This window comes from Tubulanus polymorphus, chromosome 3 (assembly GCF_964204645.1).
Source record: "Tubulanus polymorphus chromosome 3, tnTubPoly1.2, whole genome shotgun sequence".
Classification (NCBI taxonomy): domain Eukaryota; kingdom Metazoa; phylum Nemertea; class Palaeonemertea; order Tubulaniformes; family Tubulanidae; genus Tubulanus; species Tubulanus polymorphus.
The window spans coordinates 20,803,894-20,827,959 of NC_134027.1; the positions used below are offsets into that span (position 1 = coordinate 20,803,894).

The 24,066-nt window shown below is 38.0% G+C and overlaps 1 protein-coding gene across 1 annotated transcript; it reads right to left on the reverse strand.

The window, feature by feature from the left end:
* Window positions 1-6,499: 6,499 nt before the first annotated feature.
* Window positions 6,500-23,142, reverse strand: LOC141902557 (coiled-coil domain-containing protein 146-like). Its single transcript, XM_074790340.1, has 19 exons — window positions 22,867-23,142; window positions 21,149-21,311; window positions 20,308-20,390; window positions 19,706-19,915; window positions 18,974-19,031; window positions 18,521-18,771; window positions 17,585-17,812; window positions 17,044-17,230; window positions 16,712-16,807; window positions 16,016-16,141; window positions 14,830-14,963; window positions 14,332-14,496; window positions 13,601-13,825; window positions 12,365-12,429; window positions 11,850-12,013; window positions 10,834-10,962; window positions 9,038-9,175; window positions 8,138-8,386; window positions 6,500-7,677 (listed from the first exon to the last, which is right to left on the reverse strand). Exons 2-19 carry the CDS (start codon window positions 21,284-21,286, stop codon window positions 7,474-7,476), a joined length of 2,850 nt encoding a protein of 949 aa, XP_074646441.1. The 5' UTR covers window positions 21,287-21,311; window positions 22,867-23,142; the 3' UTR covers window positions 6,500-7,473.
* Window positions 23,143-24,066: the final 924 nt, after the last annotated feature.

Below are 24,066 nucleotides of genomic sequence, written 5' to 3' on the forward strand. Positions count from 1 at the left end.
GAGTGAGCAAACTTCTGGCAACCATTGAAAAGCCAAACTAGAATTGCTATCATAGATTCCGCGCCGGTCGCTAGTATGTAGTTATCCAGAAATTATGTTCAGGTATTCTAGACGTATCGGCCCCACTCCGCGCGGTTGCGCCACCACGCGGGATTTACGCGAAGCAGCAAACACAAACATGGCCACTCTCTCAATTTTCAATGATAGAAATAGTGCGTGCGTTTCAATTATTTCGGCTGTTAGGGTTTTAAGGCACAATATAAGTTGATGATGTGATATGGCGATGTTAATTAATGATAATTCAGCAGTGAAGCTAGTCACGAACGGTGCCGATTGAGTGTACAGCTGCCAAAAACACTGAAATGTGCGTAGTTGCGTAACTATTTGCAGTGAATTGCAGACGAAACATGAAGCTTTAACGGCCGTTTAAAAAAAAATCATACCAATCGCAATTGTAAAATAAAAATGAGATAGAACCTAAGTTAAAATTCTGGCCATTTCTAAAATGTTATTACTAATTTTTAGTCAGTGCCGAACGTTTAGTTTTCCAACAATAATGAGGGGTGGTAGGTAGTCATGCAATTCAAGTCATCATTTATAACACATTAGTTCCGTGTTGTTGAAAATCTCGTGAGTCCTGGACCAAACCCCAATGAACAATGTGATCTGTGTGCTGGCCACAAATGCACTACGCTACCCATTACACACTCCAGTACCCATAGCTTTCATATATCCATCCAAATATTTAGAGTGTCTTTCTTCCTGGGTACGATACGGTTGCCTAGTTAGTTCCATTGACAACAAGTAATAATCTTTCCCATTTTTTTATAATTGCCTAATAGTGGAAGAAAAACATATCAAAACTATTTATGGAACCCCGAAATATGTCATATTGCTGTAGATAGTTTTAAAGAAAGAATGTCCGGATGGAAATATCAAATTTATCGTTTCAAATCTTTCGCTTTACGTTTCATGAAATAACGTCATTACAAGGCGAGCGAGAAAAATTCGACACCGAATGAAAGCGAACAAATTCTAGTAAGAAAAGAAGACGTTATACGTTTTCATCAACAAAAAAGAATGCTAGATTTTGGAAAGAGTTGATAATTGACTAACAGACATGTCCGTGCTAGTTGAGTCCGGTCGTTTTACGGAACGAAGAATCCCGTACAGTCGTAATATCTGTTTACTGCAACAGAAACTGAGAGTGATCAATAAACCTTGAGAACTATTTACAGCTACCACTAAATACAACAACACCGGTACTGATTTCAGAAATTGCGAAAACAGAAGCAGAATCCACGAAACACCGAATAAAACTGATAACTTTGCAACCGGTATGTAAAGACGGCTTCCGGTATTTGTTGAAACGATCCTTTTTTGTAGTTTTGTAGTTTTGCAAAGAGCGTTACAAATCAGAATCATCGCCGCGAAATTGAAAGCGCATATCAAAGCGACCGGGGCGAAAAATGCGACGATTTTGGAATTTCGATCTACAAGCCAACAAGCGGCTCGCACAGGGGCGACGTACACGCGCCACGGAAATTCCAAAATGGTGAAATCTAGCGCTAGAAACAATGCCACATACACAGCAGGGACTCCCCAAGCGTAGACGGAATATTTCACCAGTTTAGACGCGTTTTTACCGGGACTATGAGGGGCCAACCGCACAAAAATTCGGGTCGTGTCGAAACTAATAGCGTTCATCCAGAAAAACGAAACTAGTTGAAAATAATGAGTGACAATAGCTACAACAGTGCAACCGTACCCGCTTTCTATGACTGATCGTTGAAAAGCTACGAAAGTATATAGTGTTGTACCGGCGGCCATTGAAGCCATAAGCTGCATTAAACACAAACCTGGTAGATTTCTCAGTACACCATATTTGCAATAGGTAACGAAAGTTATTGTCAGACCGACAAGTGATAGACTACTCAAAATCGTGTTTATAATTGCTTCAATCTTAGTGAACGAATCGTAAAAACAAACAAGTGCATTACTAGATCCGTTTTCAGTTCCGTTGATTAACTCATATTCACCGATTTGGAAATCATGTGGTTTGCTGTTTATCATAGCCTTCAGAGTATTTCTATTGTTAAATGTAAAATCTGTGACACGGAATCTTTTTTTGCATTTGAATTGAGCGCATGCGGTTAGTTGAGTGCCCAAAGACCCGTCCCACTTGCCCCAGAGCCCTAAGAAAATTCCATTCTCAACTACGCCCATAGTCGGACTATCGTTATTCAAATTGACGTAATCCGTATCGTTGATGACGTCGATTGAATATTGATCAGGTTCGTACGTCATCAGTTTTCGTGTAGGGCAAACAGTGACGTCAGGAATCTGATAGTTGTGCAGACGGCTTTCGATAATTTCTATATGTGGACAATCTTTATCCGACTCCAAAACTGTGGAGTTCATTATGATTTTCAAAAATGATTTCAATGATATGGAAACAATGGCATTAAACTGAACTGAATAGAATCTCAGCAAAGAGAAAAGACCGGGCGAATAACTTGTCACCAAATTAGAAAAATCTTTGACATCCCCACCGCTAGACCATGCAATATTTGACACAATTTTCTCTACCCTCTTTTTTAAACACTCATTTACATTGGCATCTTCTGCAGCGCTCGAACTAACCATCATCGTCAAATTCGCATATACAACTTGGAACGACTTTTCGCTAGTCTGAACGCATTTAGAGAAAAGTCGTTCATATTTCTGCCCGAGAGGACAAACGTTGAAACTGCGGTCACCGATGTCTAATTGAAAGTTACCACTGTCCGGTGATAAATCGAACATATAAGATAAAGTTCCGAATGACGGACCTTTGATCTTAGATACCTCTTTTTCTCGGCATTCTAAAAGTTTTAACCGCAGAAATTCCCCGTCGATCAAATTACCATTACAGATCAAACAATGCATGTTACGGTACGTTCGATTTGTTTTCTCTATATTAACTGGTGATACGTACTGTGTGCACAGATTTCTTGAGAACTTATCGAGACCGACATTTTCGGCGAGATCGTAATGTGACGATTCACGGGACGGACAGCTAGCAGTGGTTTTTGGATTACACTTAAGAAAGACCTTCTCAATACGAGAAGTAATCCACGATAATTTACAAGAATTGTTCATTAAATATTCGAAATGTTCGTCGCGGGTTTTTGGTGCGTTAATGACTGACACGTTTTTCGGACATTTGCTCGTAAATCGAATCGCTTCCGCCAAATTAACGTCGAAACCGTGACACATCAAACAAAATACATTTTTGAATATGAATTCGTCTTTGAAATTTACAAATAATCTATCGCGCATATCATCATTATCACCTTTATATTCGTCAGTTTTCTGACATCGTCGCACGACTTCACTCGTAACGTTAGAATTCGGTGGGCATCTCGAAACCGCCCAGTAGTATTCATCTGCGAGCGCCCTTTTGTAAACGGAATTCGATATACACGTGACGTAATCGCCTAAATGTGTTTTCTCGAACGCTGCGGCCGCAGAAACACAGCAAGTTCCCATCAATTTACAAAGTTTGAAATCATTGGAACACTCAAGCGCGTTGTCGGGACAAAATTCGTAAGGTGCTTTCAACAACGCTTTTCCTTCCATTCGAATTACATCTTCTAGTTTCTGTTGCCCTAAATTACAATTAAAGAAAATAATTTTCGGAATTCTTTCAAAGATTGTTTATTAATTACAATAACGACATAACTTAGACGGCAGATAACATCGTTTGATTCTTATACAAAAGACGAATAGATCAAAAATCGATATAACATACGTAGGCCTATACATAATATCAACATGACATATCAACATGCTGACCAGCATGTTGATACGTACCACCAGGCAATCAGAATGTACCAGTAAACAAAATCTGTTTTGTTTGCAAAATGAAAATAAACAAGACGATAACAATGAAATGAAACAAGTTTAGGCCATTCTAGTACGTAAGATATCAATCAAAATAGATAGTAATATCAACATTCGAAATAAAATCTCAGAATGACGGATCGCCGAATGAAAAGAAATGAATTCTTAAAGTTAATCGAATTTGTTTCTTACCTTCATGGGTATAATTTCCAGTTACTAGTTTAAAGCCATCGTCTGCTGAAAGGGTCGAGCCAAAGATTTTGATATGAAAAAATACCACTAAAATCCCAATTAACTCCATAATTCAAAGATGAATCAGTCTCTTATCATAGAACTCAAACGGCGGTTTGAGCGAAAATACTTCTGCTCAAGTATTTACTACAGTTTTTTTCTTATTAAGGAAATCGTATTCGTATATAAATCCGCAAAGCACGGTCATTGCTTTTATAAGGGGTGCCGAAGTTCAAAAGCACGCATTGAAATAGTATTTAACTCTTTAGATCGTATAATTCAGCATCGAAGCGGCAGCAAAATAGAAAGAATATCTCGATTGCTGTGTAAATTTTGTTTTATCGGAAAGCCTCATACTTCAGCGCACCCAACGACATAGCTGTCTGGAGTGACGACTTGTCCCAGAGCGGTTGCGGCAAACAGATTCATTGAATTCGCAGTCGAGTTTTAGTAATAGGTTATTTGTCATCCATCAGAAAACTATCGTTTTATTTGCACACGGCACATCAAAGAATTCATTAAAAAATTGATTACGTATGTAGTCGGGCTACGGTTTGTAAATTTGCGTGTAAATATTGAGATTTGCTTCGGATGGAAGCGCTTTTATCGCTATTTTTAGTAACAAAATCATTATTTCAGTAACAATTATGCCAAATGATACCAAATATTGTTCGCAGTGTTTATCTATATTGACACGAGTTGTGTTATAGATTTTGAAGGGATACGATAATCATCCCATCCCACGGCGTTTGCTAATGCGGTATATTCTAGTCGGCAATATTGCCACGACTGTCGGATTTGATAGAAATTGAAAACATAAACTGTAGAAATTGACCGTAAAGGGAATGTATCTAATGAAACGACAAAAGTGCGATGAATATTCCTAGCGAAAACAATGTTCATGGTTTACTGACTAATATTAGTTAGGAAATTGATATAAACAAGTTAGTATTTGCCATATAGCTTTTCTAGTAAGGATGTACTCTCAAAATGAAACATCAAATCTATTCATCAAAATTTCATATTTTGCCCCAAACTTTCACTTTTTACGCACTCTGCATTTTCTCATGTAGGTAGACGATAGACCCGTGTTCAATGCAGCGTTCCGGCGCAACAATTGACCCTGAACTTTCATTAAAGATGTTGGTTTTTACACGTATGGTGGCTGATTCGGGCCACGTAAAAAAGACCACTCGCTTTCCTTCATTTTTTTACATATTACATTTTTGGTACAGTTTTTCGTTTTAACGCATCGATAAAACCAACTTTTCGTTTTAACGTGGTCTTTTTCGTTTTTTAACACCACGTTAGAACCAACTTGAGATGCGATAAAAAGAAAAGAACCACGTTAAAAAGAGAAACGTAGCGTTAAAACAAAAAGTTGGTTTTAATGTAGCATTAGAACGAAAAACTGGTTTTAGCGTGGCGTTAAAACGAAAAATGTAGAATGAGAAAAAACTTGGTGTAAACCGACTACAATGTTTCATTTTAATTCCTTTTTTCAATGTGGCCCGAATCAGCCACCATAGAAACGGCTACGCGGGTTTTCACGGGTCATTCGCGGAATTCGTATAAAACCACGACTTATGAGCGGAGACGATTTGGCCCGGGCCAAATTTGGCCTGTGCCTAATTAGAGAGTGCGTTCACACGCAAGCCATTCACTCGATACTTAACAATGGTCAAACAAAGCGAAGTGGATCATTTCCGGTGATCATTTTCGTTTGGCACACGTGTGAACAGTTGTTCCGGGCCAAATTTGGCACGGGCCAAAAATGCTCGTGTGATAGCGGCTATAGATAACTCGTAAAAATACGACTTACACGTAACTCATACATCACGTAAGTCGTAGTAAAATCGTCAGTCCCGAGGACTACGACTTATTCGGGGTTGACTGTACATTTATACGTATAGTTTCGATAGTGGCTATACACGACCACTGGCTTTCACCACGGGTTCAGGTGGGATGATTTAGCCACCGACTATGTAAAAATATTTTCACCATATCACACATTTAGATAATTTTATTCCCGCGAAAAAGAAGAAATATTGGTTTCACTCCATGTCACTTCGGGGATCCGTACTACCTTGACCATCTACAGTCGGCTACGCGCCAGTGACCGTAGCCGCGACTAGTGGAGAGAGGGATTTCATCACATCCGCTCGTTGCTAGCAATGAAGCGCAGTTTCTTTTCAGCTTCGTCTGTATCTGGCGGTATCCATCGCGCCGCAGCCTGACAAGCTATTCTTTAAATCCAATTTTCCATCGAGTCCTCGCCAGCTTATCGATAAATGTTGCAAATATTAAACAAAACCTCACATGCAAATTAAAATGCAACATCTCCGTAGTTATCGCAATAGATTCAGGATTTTATTTACACAAATTAACAAAAAAAACAAACAAAACTTCTGGTAGGTATATTAATTTTCAACCATCTTATATGATATATAATCGAAATACACAGTCCGATAAAACATGAATTGATCATAATATATAGAAATCTATACATGTGTTTATAAATAAATATTCTTAATAAACGATTTCTTCTAAATTATCACAATTAGCAGTGAATAATCGAAGCATTGTAGTAACCTTCCACAGAGTTTATGTCAAATTACGGTATGGGACCGATGGCAGTCAAATCTTGGGCCCCGTTGCAAGAAAAGTGTTAACCGCTTAATCGATACAAACCGATTGTGTTAACCGCTCAATCGATTCAAATCCTACGTGGACGAATAATTTTTCTCATGAATCTTAAAGAACATAGGTGTCATTGCGTAGACATTGTGTACGACCCCATGTGCTGGACCTATATATAGGTTTCAGCCCTACAGGATGAGATTGTGTCCAAATTTTAGGCCCAGTTTCAGAAGAGTTTAGACTCCAGAATCAAGTTTCGCTTTTCTTAGATGAAAAATTAGTTTATATTTACATTCGTAATATTGCTGATTTGAGTAAATCCCCCTGTACCCCGAACTGATTTCCACATGTCTATATGGATAAAATTCAATATCGCGAGAGAAGCAATATTGTTTTTAATGAAGAGAAGTCACTCTTACCATAACTGGGTACGTGATTTGTTTAAATAACTACTAGAAATGATATTTCGAAAAATATAACTTTGATGATGGCATGGATTGAGACAAATCGAGGCGATATACACTACTCAAATGGAATCTCGAAATTTTGTCTAGTCAATTTGGGATCAGGGTCGTGTTTCAGTAAGTAGGTTCAGTTCATTCAAATGTCGATGTTATTTAGAAAGGGTTACTAATGTAACAGGTACGTAGCATCATTAGCTAAGATACATGTTTTCTAATGTTTATCAGTGGACAAGACTCGAAAACAAAACCGGGTTTATATTTCAATTGGTTTAGGGATGGGTTTTCGAATGTGTCTCATAGTTGAACCGGCTTCAGCGGGTTTGAACGGCGCATGCGATCCGTAAGGTCGTGGTATTGGAAGCTCGCTTTCATCATCAGGTATATAAGCATTCGGGCGTGGTTCAGCAGTAGTGATGTTTCCACCAGCCAGTCTATACTGTTCTTCTTCCTCATCTGCCTGAAAAATTAATCGTTTTATGATATGTAGTATTCGATCTTGACACCACTTCAACGGGAAAATGATGAGTATGATGTTCCAAAACGAAGTTCAAGAGATCAAGACATCAGAAGTATGAGATATCTCATAGTAGGAATGATGCTGGATTCAGAAGTATGATATATTTCAGTGAAAATGGTAGCACATTCAGAAGTATGAGATATCTCATCAAAGTGGCAATGGTAGCAGATTCAGAAGTATGAAATATCTCATAGTGGCAATGGTAGCAGATTCAGAAGTATGAGATATATCATAGTGGTAATGGTAGCAGATTCAGAAATATGAGATATCTCATAGTGGCAATGGTAGCAGATTCAGAAGTATCAGATAACTCATAGTGGAAATGGTAGCAGATTCAGAAGTATGAGATGTCGCAAAGTGGCAAGAGTAGCAGATATCTCTTGCTTTACTGATAACTTACAATTTGTTGTATTTCTCGTTCTCTTTGTTTCATTTCATCGTTTCGTTGCATCTTCATCCATTCTCGCAATATTTCATCGCTAGGTGGCTCTCCTTTCTCCATGCGAATGTACGATTGTTCAAGTTCGTTTTCGCGTTCTTTCACCTCTTGTTGTAGATGTAATGCCTCAGCTTGTTGCATCGATAATTCCGAAACGCACGCCATCATTTTACGAGTCGCGTCTTTAATCTTAGCTTGCAATTCATTCACCTGAAATCAATGTCATATGAATGTACAAGTTAAAGTAAACTTTGCCAATGAATTCAAGTAGGGGCTAGTTTTATAGATACAGGGACTGATATTAATCACAGGTCTAGAGATAATTTCAATCACAGATGCTGGTTCAAGAAATAAATTTGAATTGAAGAATTTGAGAACCGAAATTCAAACAGTTCTATTGATAAATTTAGTTATTCTTCATCCCCTAACCCAGGTGCACATAAAAATCCATGGTTATTTCAACCACATATAAAATCTACCATTATCTTATTCCCAGAGCACCGGAAAACATAATTCATTTCAAAGGCAGTTTTGCACATAATGTCACAGACAATCATAATTCTAGGAATGGTTTCACAGAGAAAATGAAAACCATTACAATCAAACTCGATTAAATCCTCATAGTTAGAAGCATCATTATGATGGCGACTTATTCAAGCATGAAACTATAAAATTGAATTAGAAAAACACAATTCTGGACTAAAAATCAAGAGAAGACTAAGGTATTGTGACGACTTATCCGATGGCAACTAAAGTTTTGTTGTATCTTGATGGGCAAATTCTTGGTTTTTCATTGTAAGCCTAATTTCTAAGGCAATGTGGTCAGAATCATTTCTGATCTCGGATTGTTGAATACTTTACCTTTTTAGCGAGGTTCAACGTGTCCTTTTTGCCGCTGTTTGTTTTATTTTTCACACGTTCGGCAAGTCGCGTCGTTTGCTCGAATATCAAATCTTTCTCGAGGAGTTGTTCCTCCTTTTCAGCCAAACGAACTTCCAACTGCAAACACCAAACTTCCATACATTAGGGAAAGAAGTGAGAGGAAAACAGGCATGAGGTGATGCAATGGAGGGAGGAGAAAAAGGAGAGGAGGAATGGAGAAAATGGAAGAGGGCAGTGCAGATGGTGAGAATGACGCCATCAAGGAATGTGTGTGCTTCAGCATAGGCACCGTTCATAATAGTATGGAGGTAAGGGAGGTCTGAAAAATTGGCACATATCACACATATCATATGCAAAACCCAATGACCTTGAAACTCACAACAATCATAGAACATGTCATAAACTACAACTTTGCAATTGATCATGGTAACAAAATATGCCTAGGTACCAATCTAATAAGGAAATACTAAGTTATTCTACTATTCAACGCCCCCTGGTGACCATATAGAATAACTAATATCCTTAAAACTCACCTCATAGACAATGTCATGAGCTACAACTTTGCAATTGATTGTGGTAACAAAATATGCTTAGGTATCAATATAATGTGGAAAAACTTTTTCCCACCTACGAATGAGTACTGATGATACCAAGATGGCCGCAAATTGCTTCATAATTGGCCGATTAAAAATATCTCGCTCAGGTATAAAACGCCCCTTTCCAAAGAATACCCTTCACAAATCGCGATGAGAAATGGCAAACCAGTAGGAAGCTACAGGACTCAGAATTTGGGCCAAAATTGACATTTTGGGCACTAAAAAGGTCATAGGACGACCATCTTGAGTCCGATCGACCCAATTTTTCTTATGGTGATGGGCCCTTGGGGGATTCAAATGTGTACGAAAGATCAAGGTAATTGATTTAAGCGTCTTCAAAATTTCCCTCAAAAAGTGGAAAAAGTGCTGATTTTGACGAACAACAATGGCTGCCAGTTGGCCATCTTGATTCTGACAGGGCAAGTTTTTGGGCTGAAGATGTGTCTAGGGTAGATACATGTATAAACCAAATATCAAGACATTTCCTTGAAGCGTCTTCAAAACTTCCCAAAATAACTGGATTCCGTCTACGCACGGACGGACGGACGCTCGCTGGGACTAAAGTCCCAAGTGGGCTAAAAATAAGCTGCACCGAAGAACGCGCAGTACAGACGAACCCGCTTAATCAGGATCAAGTAGTTTGGATTTTTGTTTCACATCCAATGGGGTACCGGCAATGCTATTGTTGTGGCAAGCAAGGATTCTGTGATGATCAACCTGGTTTGCAGGTGGTTACTGAATAACCGCGCTTCAATGTCTTCTTCATTTCAATTGAATTCAAATCAACATTTCTCATTTATAATAAATTTATCAATGAAGCTTTCTTTTTTTACTAAATATCCTCAATCCACTGAGTGGCACGCAGGGCATTATTAGCAGGTTTGGTTAAATTAGCGGTATCAGTGAGACTTATACGATATACAGATTGAGAAAGTGTATCTATCTGATGAATCTTTTTTTAAATTCTCAGTTTTGGAAGGCTTAAAACAAAAATTCATACTTCATTGCATTGATTTTTACAATGAGTAATGCAGTGAATTGTTGCGCCGTCTGGTGAGTACTGGTAACCTGTTATTACGTAAAATATGACGTTAAATCCACATGTCTCAAACTGGATGAACTTTGATGGTCCTAAGCGATCCCAATTCAGCGGGTTCTAATTTAAAAGCACGCATTTACCTGTTCAATTTTTTTCTGTAACTCCGCAGGTGTTAAATCTTTACCCTCGAGGAATCGCACTCGTGACTCGTCGTACGGATTTTCCAATTCACGTTCTAGGTCTAACATTCGGTCCTGACACTGACATAACTGCAAAACAAACAAAACGTTTTTCTCAGGAAATGTTATCTGGGGGTAGAAGTGGCTTCACAGCATGTCATACTTCCCATCAAACGCAAGCGGTCATCTGATTAAGTATTAAGTCATAAGGCAAATTTATCAAATATACTCAATTCTGAGTAACCCTTCCCATCAAACGCAAGTGGTCATCTGATTAAGTATTAAGTCATAAGGCAAATTTATCGAATATACTCAATTCTGAGTAACCCTTCAAGTATAAGAGTAGTACTAAACACATTCATCCAAAGGTATCTCAACTTTTGGTACTCTACTTGCCTTATCACACTCAAGAACACGGTAACCCTGAGTATAGCCAAGAAAAAATGGCTGACACTAATATGAACTTCGGGCATATTTTTGCAATGAAAACCAACAAAACTCGTTAATAAGGATAATCGAAATTGGGTACCCTATACTTGTTAAGTACCAAACCTAGAAATAGGTACCTAGCGGTAAATTCAACAACAATTGACTGACTGCCAAAATTATGCATGTGCACAATAAAACGTGTCACACCTGTGCATAAGTCTATAAGATCATAAAATTTGTGAATTGAAGAAACCTACAACTTGAAAGAAAAAAATTGGTAGTGACATTTTGACTTCATTCTGAGAAAGATTTCGAACTCACATAGTTACTCTATAGAAATGATCATAGATTTGTGTTCACAAAATCTATCCAACCCTCAACCTGCCGAATGCTACTCAATGAATCAATAGTCAGTTTTTTTTTCATTTCGATACCAATTTAACACAACCCACGATATATAAGCCAGATTTTGAAGTTGGTGTTTGGACGAAGAGACTCTCCTGCTACCAGGATTCAAATTCGAGATGGCTTAAAGCCTGTCAAATTACCTGTATCTGCAACGTCGTCAGTTCTTGTTCTAAATTACGTTTATTCGGAAGGTTTTTACGCAATAAATCAATCGATCGTTTCTCTTCGGCTTCTTGTATTTTCAAGAATCGGATTTCTTCCTCACGAGATTGCAACTCGACGTCGCCATTTCGAATCATCTGATCTGTAATTGAAAATAAATCCCTGTGAATATTAAGAGCAGCTTTGGAGACAACGCTAGACCGTGTTCACACCTCTGTCAATTAATCCGCTGTAATTTGGCCCATATCTGCAACAGACCAATTTAGAAGCGGACCAAATCTGCACTGTGCATTCATAAATGCTTTTATATTACATTATCACTGGTCCAGCTAGGCAAAATTTTCTTATCACACACACAGTATCAGCCAGTTCTAAAATCTAGAACGGACCCCGTGTCCAAAAAGAAATATTTTGATTCATTTCTTCAGTTGTGAGTTATTCTCGAGTCACAACTGCAGCACTGAGTACTAGTGCTGGTTTCAGAAAATCCTACCTTGAATATTGACTTTCTCATAGAATATACAAACTTCTTCATTCCTTTCAATCAGTTGAACACCTCTGAAAATAAAAAATATGTTTCAAGTAATTGAATTAACAGTAGGGGTTTGGAAAGATCTTAATTACATATATACATGATTGTTTAAACTTAGAATGAACAAATTTGTGTGGGTGGCCACTTCCCCCATATATGAAATTTCTGAGTATTGCCTTTTATTATGAAATACATGTCAACCATGATGCAAGTTGATACGAGACAAGAGGATCTTGATTGGAAGTCTCATCACCAAAATAAATTTTCTAGACGTATCGGCCCCACTCCGCGCGGTTCCGCCACCGTGCGGGATTTACGCGAAGCAGCAAACACAAACATGGCCACTCTCTCAATTTTCAATGATAGAAATCGTGTGTGCATTTCAATTATTTCGGCTGTTAGGGTTTTAAGGCACAATATAAGTTGATGATGTGATATGGCGATGTTAATTAATGATAATTCCGCAGTGAAGCTAGTCACGAACGGTGCCGATTGAGTGTACAGCTGCCAAAAACACTGAAATGTGCGTAGTTGCGTAACTATATGCAGTGAATTGCAGACGAAACATGAAGCCTTAACGGCCGTTAAAAAAAAAATTATACCAAACGCAATTGTAAAATAAAAATGAGATAGAACCTAAGTTAAAATTCTGGCCATTTCTAAAATGTTATTACTAATTTTTAGTCAGTGCCGAACGTTTAGTTTTCCAACAATAATGAGGGGTGGTAGGTAGTCATGCAATTCAAGTCATCATTTATTACACGTTACTTCCGTGTTGTTGAAAATCTGGCGAGTCCTGGACCAAACCCCATTGAACAATGTGATCTGTGTGCTGGCCACAAATGCACACAGATCACACTACACTACCCATTACAAACTCCAGTACCCACAGCTTTCATATATCCATCCAAATATTTAGAGTGTCTTTCTTCCTGGATTCTTCATTCGATTCATTCAAAACTATCTATTTTTGACGTGATTTTTTCGATGATCGAATCTACTTTCAATTCCAGATTCAAGTGATTTCAATTCTGAGGCAATCTTCAAGGCATTTCAACACAAGGTTTTGTTATGGGGTTTCATTCTTGGCGATTATGCTATGATAATCTAATATAATTCAGAGTAAATTGATCAATTGATTATAATGACAATTATTATCATAGAGCATAACATGGTTTTCAACTTTTCAATACAAACCTGTCGTTTCTATGTTGTACTGCCGATTCGTAACGTTTTCGCAACTGAACCATTTGCTCTTCGGCCTGATTGATCATAGCGTTTAATTTTGATATATCCATTCTCAATTGTTCCCTCTTCTCTTTCATGTCCTCTTCAACTCGTTGCTGTTTCGCCATTTCGTTTCTCAAACTGTCTCTGATCACGATGCTATTCACATGTTTCAATCGATGTTTCTGTAATTGTCTGCAAATGAAAACTGGGTTGTCAGGGGAAAGGCTAAGGCAAAGGTAAACACTTTTTCCACTAATAAGTTAGCAAATTTCAAGCTAATTACGTAGAAAATCAGTGTAATGACAATCTGAATTGCAATAAATAGGATCACCCAAAAATATCAAGACTTTCTGGTTGATGATCCAAGCTACTACTTAACTACCCAAAAGGGCCTGTTTCAATTGAATGAACCTTGAAAAATTCTGAAGACACTTTTTTCAGAAATTTAAAAGCACCTCTTGTGAAAAGTAGTAATTTGTTCACTTTTCGCATGCTTTTCCCAAATTTTTCAAAAGTAAGCACTTTTATGACATGCCGCAAACTTGGATACCTATTTTCAGCATTTCTAAAACTTTTCCTCAGCCGTACTAATTTTCCCCCAATTCTATCTTGAACGGAGTAATTTTACCTAACCTTTACAGACCGGTACCTTTATGAACAACTTGACATTTCACAGTGATGGATGGCAAAATGCTCACCTTTCTTTCGTTGTAACAGCCGTTCTGAGAATTTCGATTTCATTTTGCAAAATCTTTATTTTCTCTCTCATTTCCGCAGCTTTTTGCGTACTAGTCTGTATGAGGTTGACGCATTTATTTCGTTCATTTTTTATCACGTCGTACATCTTTGCAAACTCTTTCAATCTATAAGAATTACCCGAAAACAAATTACGCACTAATAAGAAACTACAGTCATATACCTAACACATAAATGTAGATGAAAAAAAAACAAGCAAAATGAAGTCAACCCAGTGGCGGATCCTATCTCTAGGGCTTTCTTTTTGAAGGGCACTAACGTAATTGTATAGTAATCTGTGTCAGGTGAGGCATAAGGCACAACAGGTGGCCTGCCTTAGAACATTTTTGAAATCCAAGACCAATTTGAGCCATTGTGGTGGGTTTTGGGCAAAAAAGATTCGAAAAACTAGATCATCTTTTGCATTGGATAGTGATTTTTTCTTAAGGTAAATTAGTTACCGCAGTTGCATCTCTTGGAATTTTTTCTGATTATCCTGAATTTGTAGTTTTTTCGTTTTCAGATCTTCCACCGCGCGGTGATACCTCATTTCCGCTCGCATGAAGTCTCTAGCTTTCTGTTCCCTTTCATCAGCCTACATTGATGATAGAAACAAAAACAAACCATTATATTGTTGAAACAGACATACGTTGGAATATTTAGCAAGTAGTGTGTAAACTAGTGGTCCAGGGACACCATGCCTGTCCATTCCGTGAAATGCTTGACAATTTGACAATTTCAATAAAGAAAGCTCCATATAGTGAACAAATACAGAAACGTATGACATTGAAACTCTCCACAATAATAGAACGTGGTATTCGCTACAACTTTGCTTTTGTGGTTACAAAAAAATGCGCATAGGTGTCAACGTAGATAGGAATTTTGGCTGCAGATGAGTCTAGGGTAAGCATGTCAACTGAACATTGAAACAGTACAATAATGCGTATTGAAAACTTCCAAAAATAACTTAATTCCATTATTAACGGACAAAAGTATTCACATCCGCATTAGCCATAGGGACTATGCCCCAAATCAGTGTTCTCTATGTGCTAAGGTTTTAGTGGGAATGCATTCATTCTATTTCTTTAGCGTATAACATTCTGGGTGCTGAAGTAGCGAGACTTTCGATATGGAAAATAAAGCTTAATTTCAGCGCAATCTTCTTTTTTGACCTTATTAGCTCACTTCTTTACTAAGCAATTATCAGTAATATATGTTGATAGAACATTGACATCAACTCATTATGAGGGGCAGCCGATATACAGCATATCAAGGGTGTTTGATTTTTCAGAGGGGTGGATATGAAAATAAAGGTGTGCCCATCCCGCGAAAACCTCCGGTGGAGAAAGAACACTGCAAGTGGGTTAAAAGTCCACAATTTACTAATTTACAAATTCACGGTACGCAGATTCTTATTGAATATGGAAACCAGTGAGTCAAAATAGGATGGGAATAATGGATTTAATAGCTTAGAACTAAAAGTCAAAATTCAATAGAAGTTACTTATGTTCTATATCATTGGAAACCAACATGGCAGAATTCATTGTAATTACAATCTTAAAATGTTCTGATTGGCACCTAATTGAGTTAAAGGATTGCAAGCAAAAATTCAAATACACCACTGAATTTTTATTATGTTTTACATACCTTAATCGCGGCAAGACGAGTCAATTCTACAACTTCTATTCTGAGATCGCTTTGTTCATACAGCAAGCGTTCCTCTTCAGCTATACTCTGTTCCACTTTCACTTGTTCGACAGCTGTGAGAGAGTTCTGTAAAATTTTCGAAAAAACCACAATAGCAGTGCGGTGTACTAGCAAAATCTATCACTGATTTATACACCGCACTGCGGTGTAGACGCACTGAAAGGGTTAAGCTAAAACATTACGACTTTTTCATTTGATGCTATTTTGATGCAATCTTTGTCAAAAACTAACTCGAAAAGAGCATTATCTGTAAAGCTAAATTACAATTCTGTCAAGAATTTTTGAGAAGGGTTTTTGTCCTGCCAGGAGGTAACTGCCAGGATGTCTTTTTCTAACTGATTTGCCCTTAGAAAATTCGTAGGACTCTCTGATCTTGACGCTACAATCATCCTTGTAACCATCATAATTGAAAATACTATAGAACATTGGTTATTCTGCATTACTCCTCGCGACTACAGTGCAGAACAATTAGGTAACCAGTCATAGTGCAGGGCACTTAACCATAGTCAAAAATTTTTGTCCCTACATATGCTATGCCCTAAATTCTTGAAAAAGAACTCCTTGACACATGGCTACGGCCAATACAGTCTTTATGATGAAGTAAACAAATAACAAGTTTTCTTAGAAATCACGAACCTGTTGAGCGAGCGCTCGTTTAGTTTGATCAACTTCTTTCTGTAATTCTTTTCTTTTTTCCAACAGAGTTCCATCATCTTTTGGTTGCGCATCAACCTTTGAAACGAAACAAAAAATTAATGACAGTTCCAATTCAAACAGTGATGATTATACCATAGAAAGTAAAACAAGTTAATCACAAATCTAAAACTCAAGCATCAAATTTAATTTACACTCGTCGAACTTAAGCCCAACGCAGACGGGTGACTATTGCTGGAGAAATTTATAGACCAGAAGAAACCCATGATTGTGATTCCCCATTCGTCAATGAAGACTTTTATTGCTTTAATTACCTGTCCTTTGACTTTATCATATACAGAATTAGTGTGCTGCAATGCTTCTGTAGCGACCTTCAGTTGTAATTCGGCTTTTTTCAGATTGCGTAGATCGCGATCCTTTTCTCGAACTTTACGCGAATAAATTTCGTGTAGATTTTTCTTCTCCAGATAGATATGTCGCAGGCTCAGATCTAACGTCGCCCTAGCATGATACATATTCCAATATAGGCTAATGAACTTTTAAGTGATAAACATGATTCTCTTCATTCAAATTTCGAGGCCATCAGATTTGAATCCCAGCAAGGGAGGAATGTCATTGGGTTCAAATCCAGGTGGAGAAGGAATGTGACCATGCCAATTCTCATGACGTAATCAGCAGGTTCAAATCGATGCGAGGGAGGAATGAAACTGTGAGTATCTCTAACAATGCAATTAGAATATTGCAACGGTCCCAAAAAATTAGGTTCTAATCACTGCTAGGGGGCTGGTTTTAAATGACCTAGGGAAGGTTTGTAGCCTACATAGGGAAAGAGTCGAACCTAGATGGCTGACATACCTATCACCCATTAGAACTGCCTCCCTTTCTTTAGCGTATTCGTAAGTTTTCATCAAATCATCGAACTCAGTTTCTTTATCGTCCAAACGACCTTTCTGTTTATCTTGATCTCCATCGCTAGTGAATTTCTCCTCCTCCAGGTGGCGTCGACGGGATTCGAGATGCTGCATTTGACTGACTAGTTCTTTGTGCTGCGAATCTTGCCCTTTCAACTGACGATCGACATCACTAGAAAGATATAACATTTTTAGTGTTGGTGTTTGTAGTCTATTTGTAAGTTCATTTTCAATTCAAAAGCAGGTGAAGCCTTAAAGAGGGTCATAGGTCCAGGCTGCAGATTTATACCAGTTTCAATCAAGTAAGAAGGCTAGGCAAAATGTGCGTAAGATGAGAGGAAAAATCTTTCCTAAAAGTATATGACGAAGAAATATTGATATATACAGAACAAGGTTTAGCTGCATCAGAACATAGCTACTAACAATTAGCTAACTGTTAGACCGCATCCGACTCACTAAGTGATGTATAATCTACCCATCCACCTGTGTCTACTCCACAGTGTGGTATATCCAAATAACTTTTAATCAGCAAAAATCTCTATTGAAAGATAGCGGGAACTGCAAAACATTGCGAAATCTAATTGACTAAAGCCTAGCGCAGTTTTTTGGGTAGACCATGTTTCTCGCTTAGGAACAATGAACACAGTCCTGAAAACGAAGCAATATAAGCATTTCTATTTCATGTTGTGAATTTATATATTGCTGCGTGCGCTACAGCTTCAATTGATTAACTGGTGGATGCACAGCAGTCACATCTATTGTATACCGTAACGCAGTGGAATTTTCAAAAATATTTGAATTTACTCAAGCAGTACTTGTGGGAAACTGTGAGTACAACGGAAGGGCAACTGGCCAGTACGCATCGATTTACTGAACTTACGTTTTATTTCTGAGCAATTTATCGGTTTCTTTCGAGATCTGATTCGGCAGCGTGTTGACGCTTACTAATTCACCCTTCAATTTCTCCAACTCTTCGATCGTCGTTTCCAGTTCTTTCGAGCTCAGTTGATTCTGTCGTGATTTCTGGTCGAGATCCTCTCGTAGATTCTTCGATTCGATTTGTCTCTGCGCGATTTCTTTGCGCAGTTCGTCGTGCGACGCCTGCAACTCTTTGATTTTCTTTTCCACTTCCTGAAAAAATTATTCCAAGTGAAAAAGCATAATCCTAATATGTTTCCTTTATTCATTATAAAATAGACTGCATTGGCGAGGATTTGGGATTTTTAGGCTCACTGTAGTAACAGATTCCCGATTACATCTGCATCGAGTCTGCACCCACGGACAGATACTATGAAGCCAATTCATGATGAAAAACAACGACATTGAAACTTACCCCTGCTTTAGGCATTCTTGAATACTCTCGTTCCACCATTTTCTTTTCTTCTTTCAAACTGTGAAAGAATCAAATCAAATGGGAGGTCATGGTATGTGGTTGGAAAGGGTACAGGTTACGTCCTCCTACCTCAGCAGGGAATCAAACCTAGCATGGAGACCACCACCGTATGACACCCTGCCTGATAAGCTCGTGTTTGCAGCTACAACATGAGCAGCTTAGATGATGTCATTATCAGCCAACCAGAAATCCTGTTTTATTCTAGCCTGGGTTTTTCCATTTTTGGTTTATCAACGAAATGTGGTCATAGAGCGGTTATAGAACAGGCAAGACTATTGGTGCCGAATGTTTTCGTGTGGCAAACCGGCACATGTACCTGCGCATTTGGGCTAGTGTGTCAGGATTTCGTAGCATGCCCGAGTCTCTCAATGCTATCAGAATCGAGTCCCTGCCGACGGAGGATGAGGTTAGGTTGAGTGCCAGGAATTTGCTGGTTTTTCATGATAACTGAATAGACCTATGGTAAAGTTTAATATATTTTTGATGCTATTAAGTGTAGCCAGTTGAAAGCCAGGTCGCAATCCCTATAGCTGTTGATGGTAAATGTATAAAGGATTATCAAAATGGAGAAGTGGCCAATCTTATTACCCTATCCCATAAATATGTACGTCGGTACATACTTTATGAATAACCCCTATAAAGAATTGGCTCACAAATTGAAATCGAGCTTACCATTCTATTTTATATTCTAATTGATATTCTCTCTCTTCTGATTGGGCCAATTCGTTATAATGTTTCAGGAGCTGTTCGCGTAATTTCGACACTTCTGAGTTTGAACTTTCCGGGAAATTATCGGCTTTTTCAAGCTCGGCTTTCTGCCCTTCTAGCTGGTTCGTGTGACGTTTAGCCTGTTGTAGTAACGATGTTTCATTTTCTCTCGAACTGAAAATTAAAAGATCTACGCGTTATTGGAGGTTCTCAAGAATCATAGAATGCAAAAAGCGCCAGTAAAACCATGGACTCTATTCATTTTAGAGTCCATGGTAAAACAAACGTTCATAGGTGTCAATCAGCAGCCTTGACATAGCCATCATACTTCTAATTTTATTCAATATTATATAAGCGTTTTTCAAAGACTATTTGTTTCGCTAAAACAGAAAACACGTTTTCAGGTTACAGATTAACTTGACACACTACAATGGTGAATGTCTGAGTGGGTGGTTCAAGGCTTCAGATTGATATAATCCAATATGTTCCATCTGGCAACAATGAAACTACCTGGTAATCGAGCATCTGGATCATGTAGAAGTCTGGGTTAAGAAATTTTCACTTACTTTTTCAGTGTTTCGTGCAGTTCGGTGTATTTCGCTTTCAGCATAGCCACACGTGTACCAGTAATTTTACCTTCTTGGAACAACTAGAAACATTTAAAAGTTTGTCATTTGAATATAGGCTTGATACTCCCTTTCTAGAATGGATTGACTAAGCGTTTCTATACTTGAGAGGATTTGTTCCATACTCGACTGTTCCATTTTAGAATGGACCAATTTAGACCAAGCCAGGTCTGTTGTAAATTTTAGAATGGACAATTTCTCCGCAAGTGAATAAAGGTGTTATAGAAACTTTTGTTTAAAATTGCCTGTCAATCACAACTAGGCCTCTAGCTGCATGGCACAACATGCGAGAAAAACTTTTCAGGAGGTTTGGGGTTCCCCCTAGGAAAGTGCTTCTTAAATGCATTTTGAAGGCTCTGTGGCAAGAGCATTTGAGACAATCATTATCAAGCACAAAATTTTGAATTTTTACCTAATAGGCCTTTCGTTTCTTAATAGGCTTAGATGAAAATCATTCAATATTTAAGCACAATTCTGATGAAAATCTTAAACATATTTATTCGAGATTGCCAAATATTCTTGAACGGATAGGCTTGAATCAGCAAAATTATTTGCCCGACCACCCTCACTCTGTCGGCCCAGGGCAGGAATGGTGATAAGAGCAGATTCAAACCATGTGTGAATGCATTAATTTGGTCTATTTGATATTGGTGGCGTAGGCCAAATTAGAAAGACTACGAGCAATAGTGTATGGACACGGCTAATACGTAAGTATATTGCAATGGCCCGTATAGAGCTACATGTCAATTGGTCAAATCAGTGACTCTAAAATGAAACTTACGTCATCTAAACATTGAAATGCAGGACTCGCCGAAACCTCCACTTGGCTTTCTTCTTGCAGAACCACTTTAGGAGGTACCGCTGAAATCGCCGGCTCATAATCATCTTCTTTTAAATTTGTATCTTCTGTGTCACTCATTTTGATTTTTGATAGCTTCACTTTTCTGAAATGGGAAATGTAAGAGACCTTTTAGTATCTAACCCATCAGCACTCCGGAATTTCACTATGTAGTGTCTATTACTCCTCAGAAAATTCATGGGAAAATCCACATTAAGCCTATATCACAAAATAGAATCGCTCATTCCCAGTTAATTTCCATATATCACAAGTTTGTGTTATTGTGCAGGTAGGCCTAATAGTCGAGGCTTTCATATGATAAGATTTGATGACACGATGGGCCACCAAAATCGTGTCCTTTTGGCTCCCAAAATTTTTCATTCTATAAAGTTCATTATCACATTGTTCTATAAAGTTCATTATGCAAAATCCAACATTTCTGATATATCTAGAAAGATTTCAGTTGATTGGGTACGGTATATCAAAATTCTGGACTCAATTCTGGACACGTAGGAAAAATTCCAGAAAGTACCAAAAAAATTTCAGTTCATGGGGCCTCATATTCATGGTCTTCATATTTCTGGGTTAGATTAAGAGTCTGCGGTATTAGTATGTGGGTAAAGATTTAGGGTTTATGAGGGTCAGGGTATATGGTTTACAGGGTTTAGGGCCTAAGAGGACCATGGTGTGCATTACGTATATACCGGGTTTGCGATGCGACATTTCCCTATTTCTTGTCCTGGCAGATGAAATATTTTTCCGGAAAAATCCAGACCAAAAGTATATCGAAAAAAACTTCAAGAAATGTCCGATGTCGCACCTCAGCCAATAGTCCCAGGCATAGGCCTACATTTAAATGAGAAAATTCAATTTTTACAATAAGGGTCAGAAGGAAGTCAGTAACCTGTCTGTTTTCATGATTGGGTATTTCCAAAGCCCATCCGATTATAAAAGCTTACAACCAACTATTAGGTACACTAGGTTAGAAGGTAGATAGTTACCTAATCTTTGGTGGCAAGCTTTTATAATCGGATGGGCTAAGGTGGTTTGTGAAAATATCTGATTATGAAACTAAACCACAGACAGGTCACAGACTGATGTCTATTTCAACTTGACTTGAGAGCACATCAGGTGGCCTAGCTCGGTCAGTTTTGATGGTACATAACTGATAAAAGTCTTATTCGGACCAGAAAACACTGGAAATTGACCTAAAACATTGATTTTCAATCCATTTTAAACTGTATTGAAGGATATTCAAAAAGTCTTGAGAGGGTTTGAAAAGAGAAAATTGACTCCATAATTAAAAAGTTTAACAATATGTTTCCATCCATGCCTACCATTCTAAGTTTGGTATTGGTAGGCCTAGAGTTTCAAATGGATTAAAAAATGATGATTTAGGTCCACTGCCAGTCCTTTCTGGTCCTAATAAGACCTTTATCTACTACCAAAAATGAGCGAGCTATATTCACAGAATTGATTATTAACAAAATTACGGACCAAAACATTGCACGGACTGACATATGATGAGTTAGTCAGTAACCTCACTCAATTACTTCGTTTGTTTGAGCCAGCTCGATACGGTTGAATCGAAGCCGACGTCGGAGGAGAAGCAACCTATAAACCCACTTACAATTAGGACTAAGGCGAAACAATTTACTTACCACCCTTTAGAATAATTTCAACATAACTTCCAATAGACCTAAATTCCTTTTTTCGCTGTTTTTATGATGTAGATGTTCCTTCTAAGTGAGTTCATCGAGACGTAGCCATGACAACTTGTATACAGTCGTACTATTTACCAATATAAAATGATTCAACTGTAATTTAAGTCAACTTCCCGCAATGCGGTGCTCAACTCAGTGTTGCAAGGATTAGGTTCATGATTAGATTAGAAACCTAGAAACATAACCACGAGGAACACCCCGAATGCAGTTGCGCCAAATAATATATTCCTTCGTTTTAAAGCGATTTTCCAATGGAAAATTAGAATTTCATTTGAATTGATTTTGTATGAGCTTGGGTAAAACACGTACGGCGGCTTCGGGTGCAGGATATGATTGATGTCAGACAAGAGGCGACGCTAAAAACTATTGCTGACACTTAAATAGATTAGTATTAGATAATCACAGACGCTTTGATGCTTTAGATGAAAAAATAGATGACGTCAAAAAGACAATCAAAATTGAGGTGGATGCAGCAGTAACCGAAGTAGTGAACAAGGAACTTACAGAATTCAACAAAAGAGACCAGAAGATGAAAGATTTGGACTCGAATGGACAGCAAACTGAAGGATGTTAAAGACAAACTTGAAAATGAGAAAAGAGAATTAAATTTGGTGATACATTAGGTCGAGGAATCATTGAAGGATGAGTTTAAGGATAGATTAGTTGATGATAGTAACGAAGTTAGACATTATGAGAATGCCGGTTTGCTAGCGTATCTATTTAACACCCGTATTGCTCGGGTGACTTTTACTACCAACGGGTGGCGCTGTGTGTAAATTTCACATAAATCAACGACTTTCGGCTATTAGCGGTACATAAGACCACTTGAAAACATCATAGTCAATTACGGTAGTAGTGAAAATAAAAAGTTACAGTTCGGTGTACAGCACCATAGCACCCATATAATACCACATACATTTCATTCAGACTAAGGACTTAGTTAACATTGATCTTCATTTCCATTAATTAATGATCTGTTGAATTAATTAGTAATTCAGTCTTTCGGTGGTTCGAGATAAAATGCCCGCAAAATAAGAACTAACGAACCAGGGCTGACCACAAATTGCCCAACAGATAAATTTTCCGAAACGACACAATAATGTTTAGTATCAAATAACTCGTGGCGTGGACCTTGGT

Excerpts from the sequence above, each read along its gene's own strand:
- LOC141902557 (XM_074790340.1), bottom strand. The coding sequence starts at position 21,286 with ATGAGTGACACAGAAGATACAAATTTAAAAGAAGATGATTATGAGCCG. Across the intron at positions 17,231-17,584 it reads GCAGTTCTAATGGGTGATAG|GGCGACGTTAGATCTGAGCC; the intron begins GTATGTCAGCCA and ends GTATCATGCTAG. Across the intron at positions 8,387-9,037 it reads CGTTGAACCTCGCTAAAAAG|GTGAATGAATTGCAAGCTAA; the intron begins GTAAAGTATTCA and ends CATTGATTTCAG.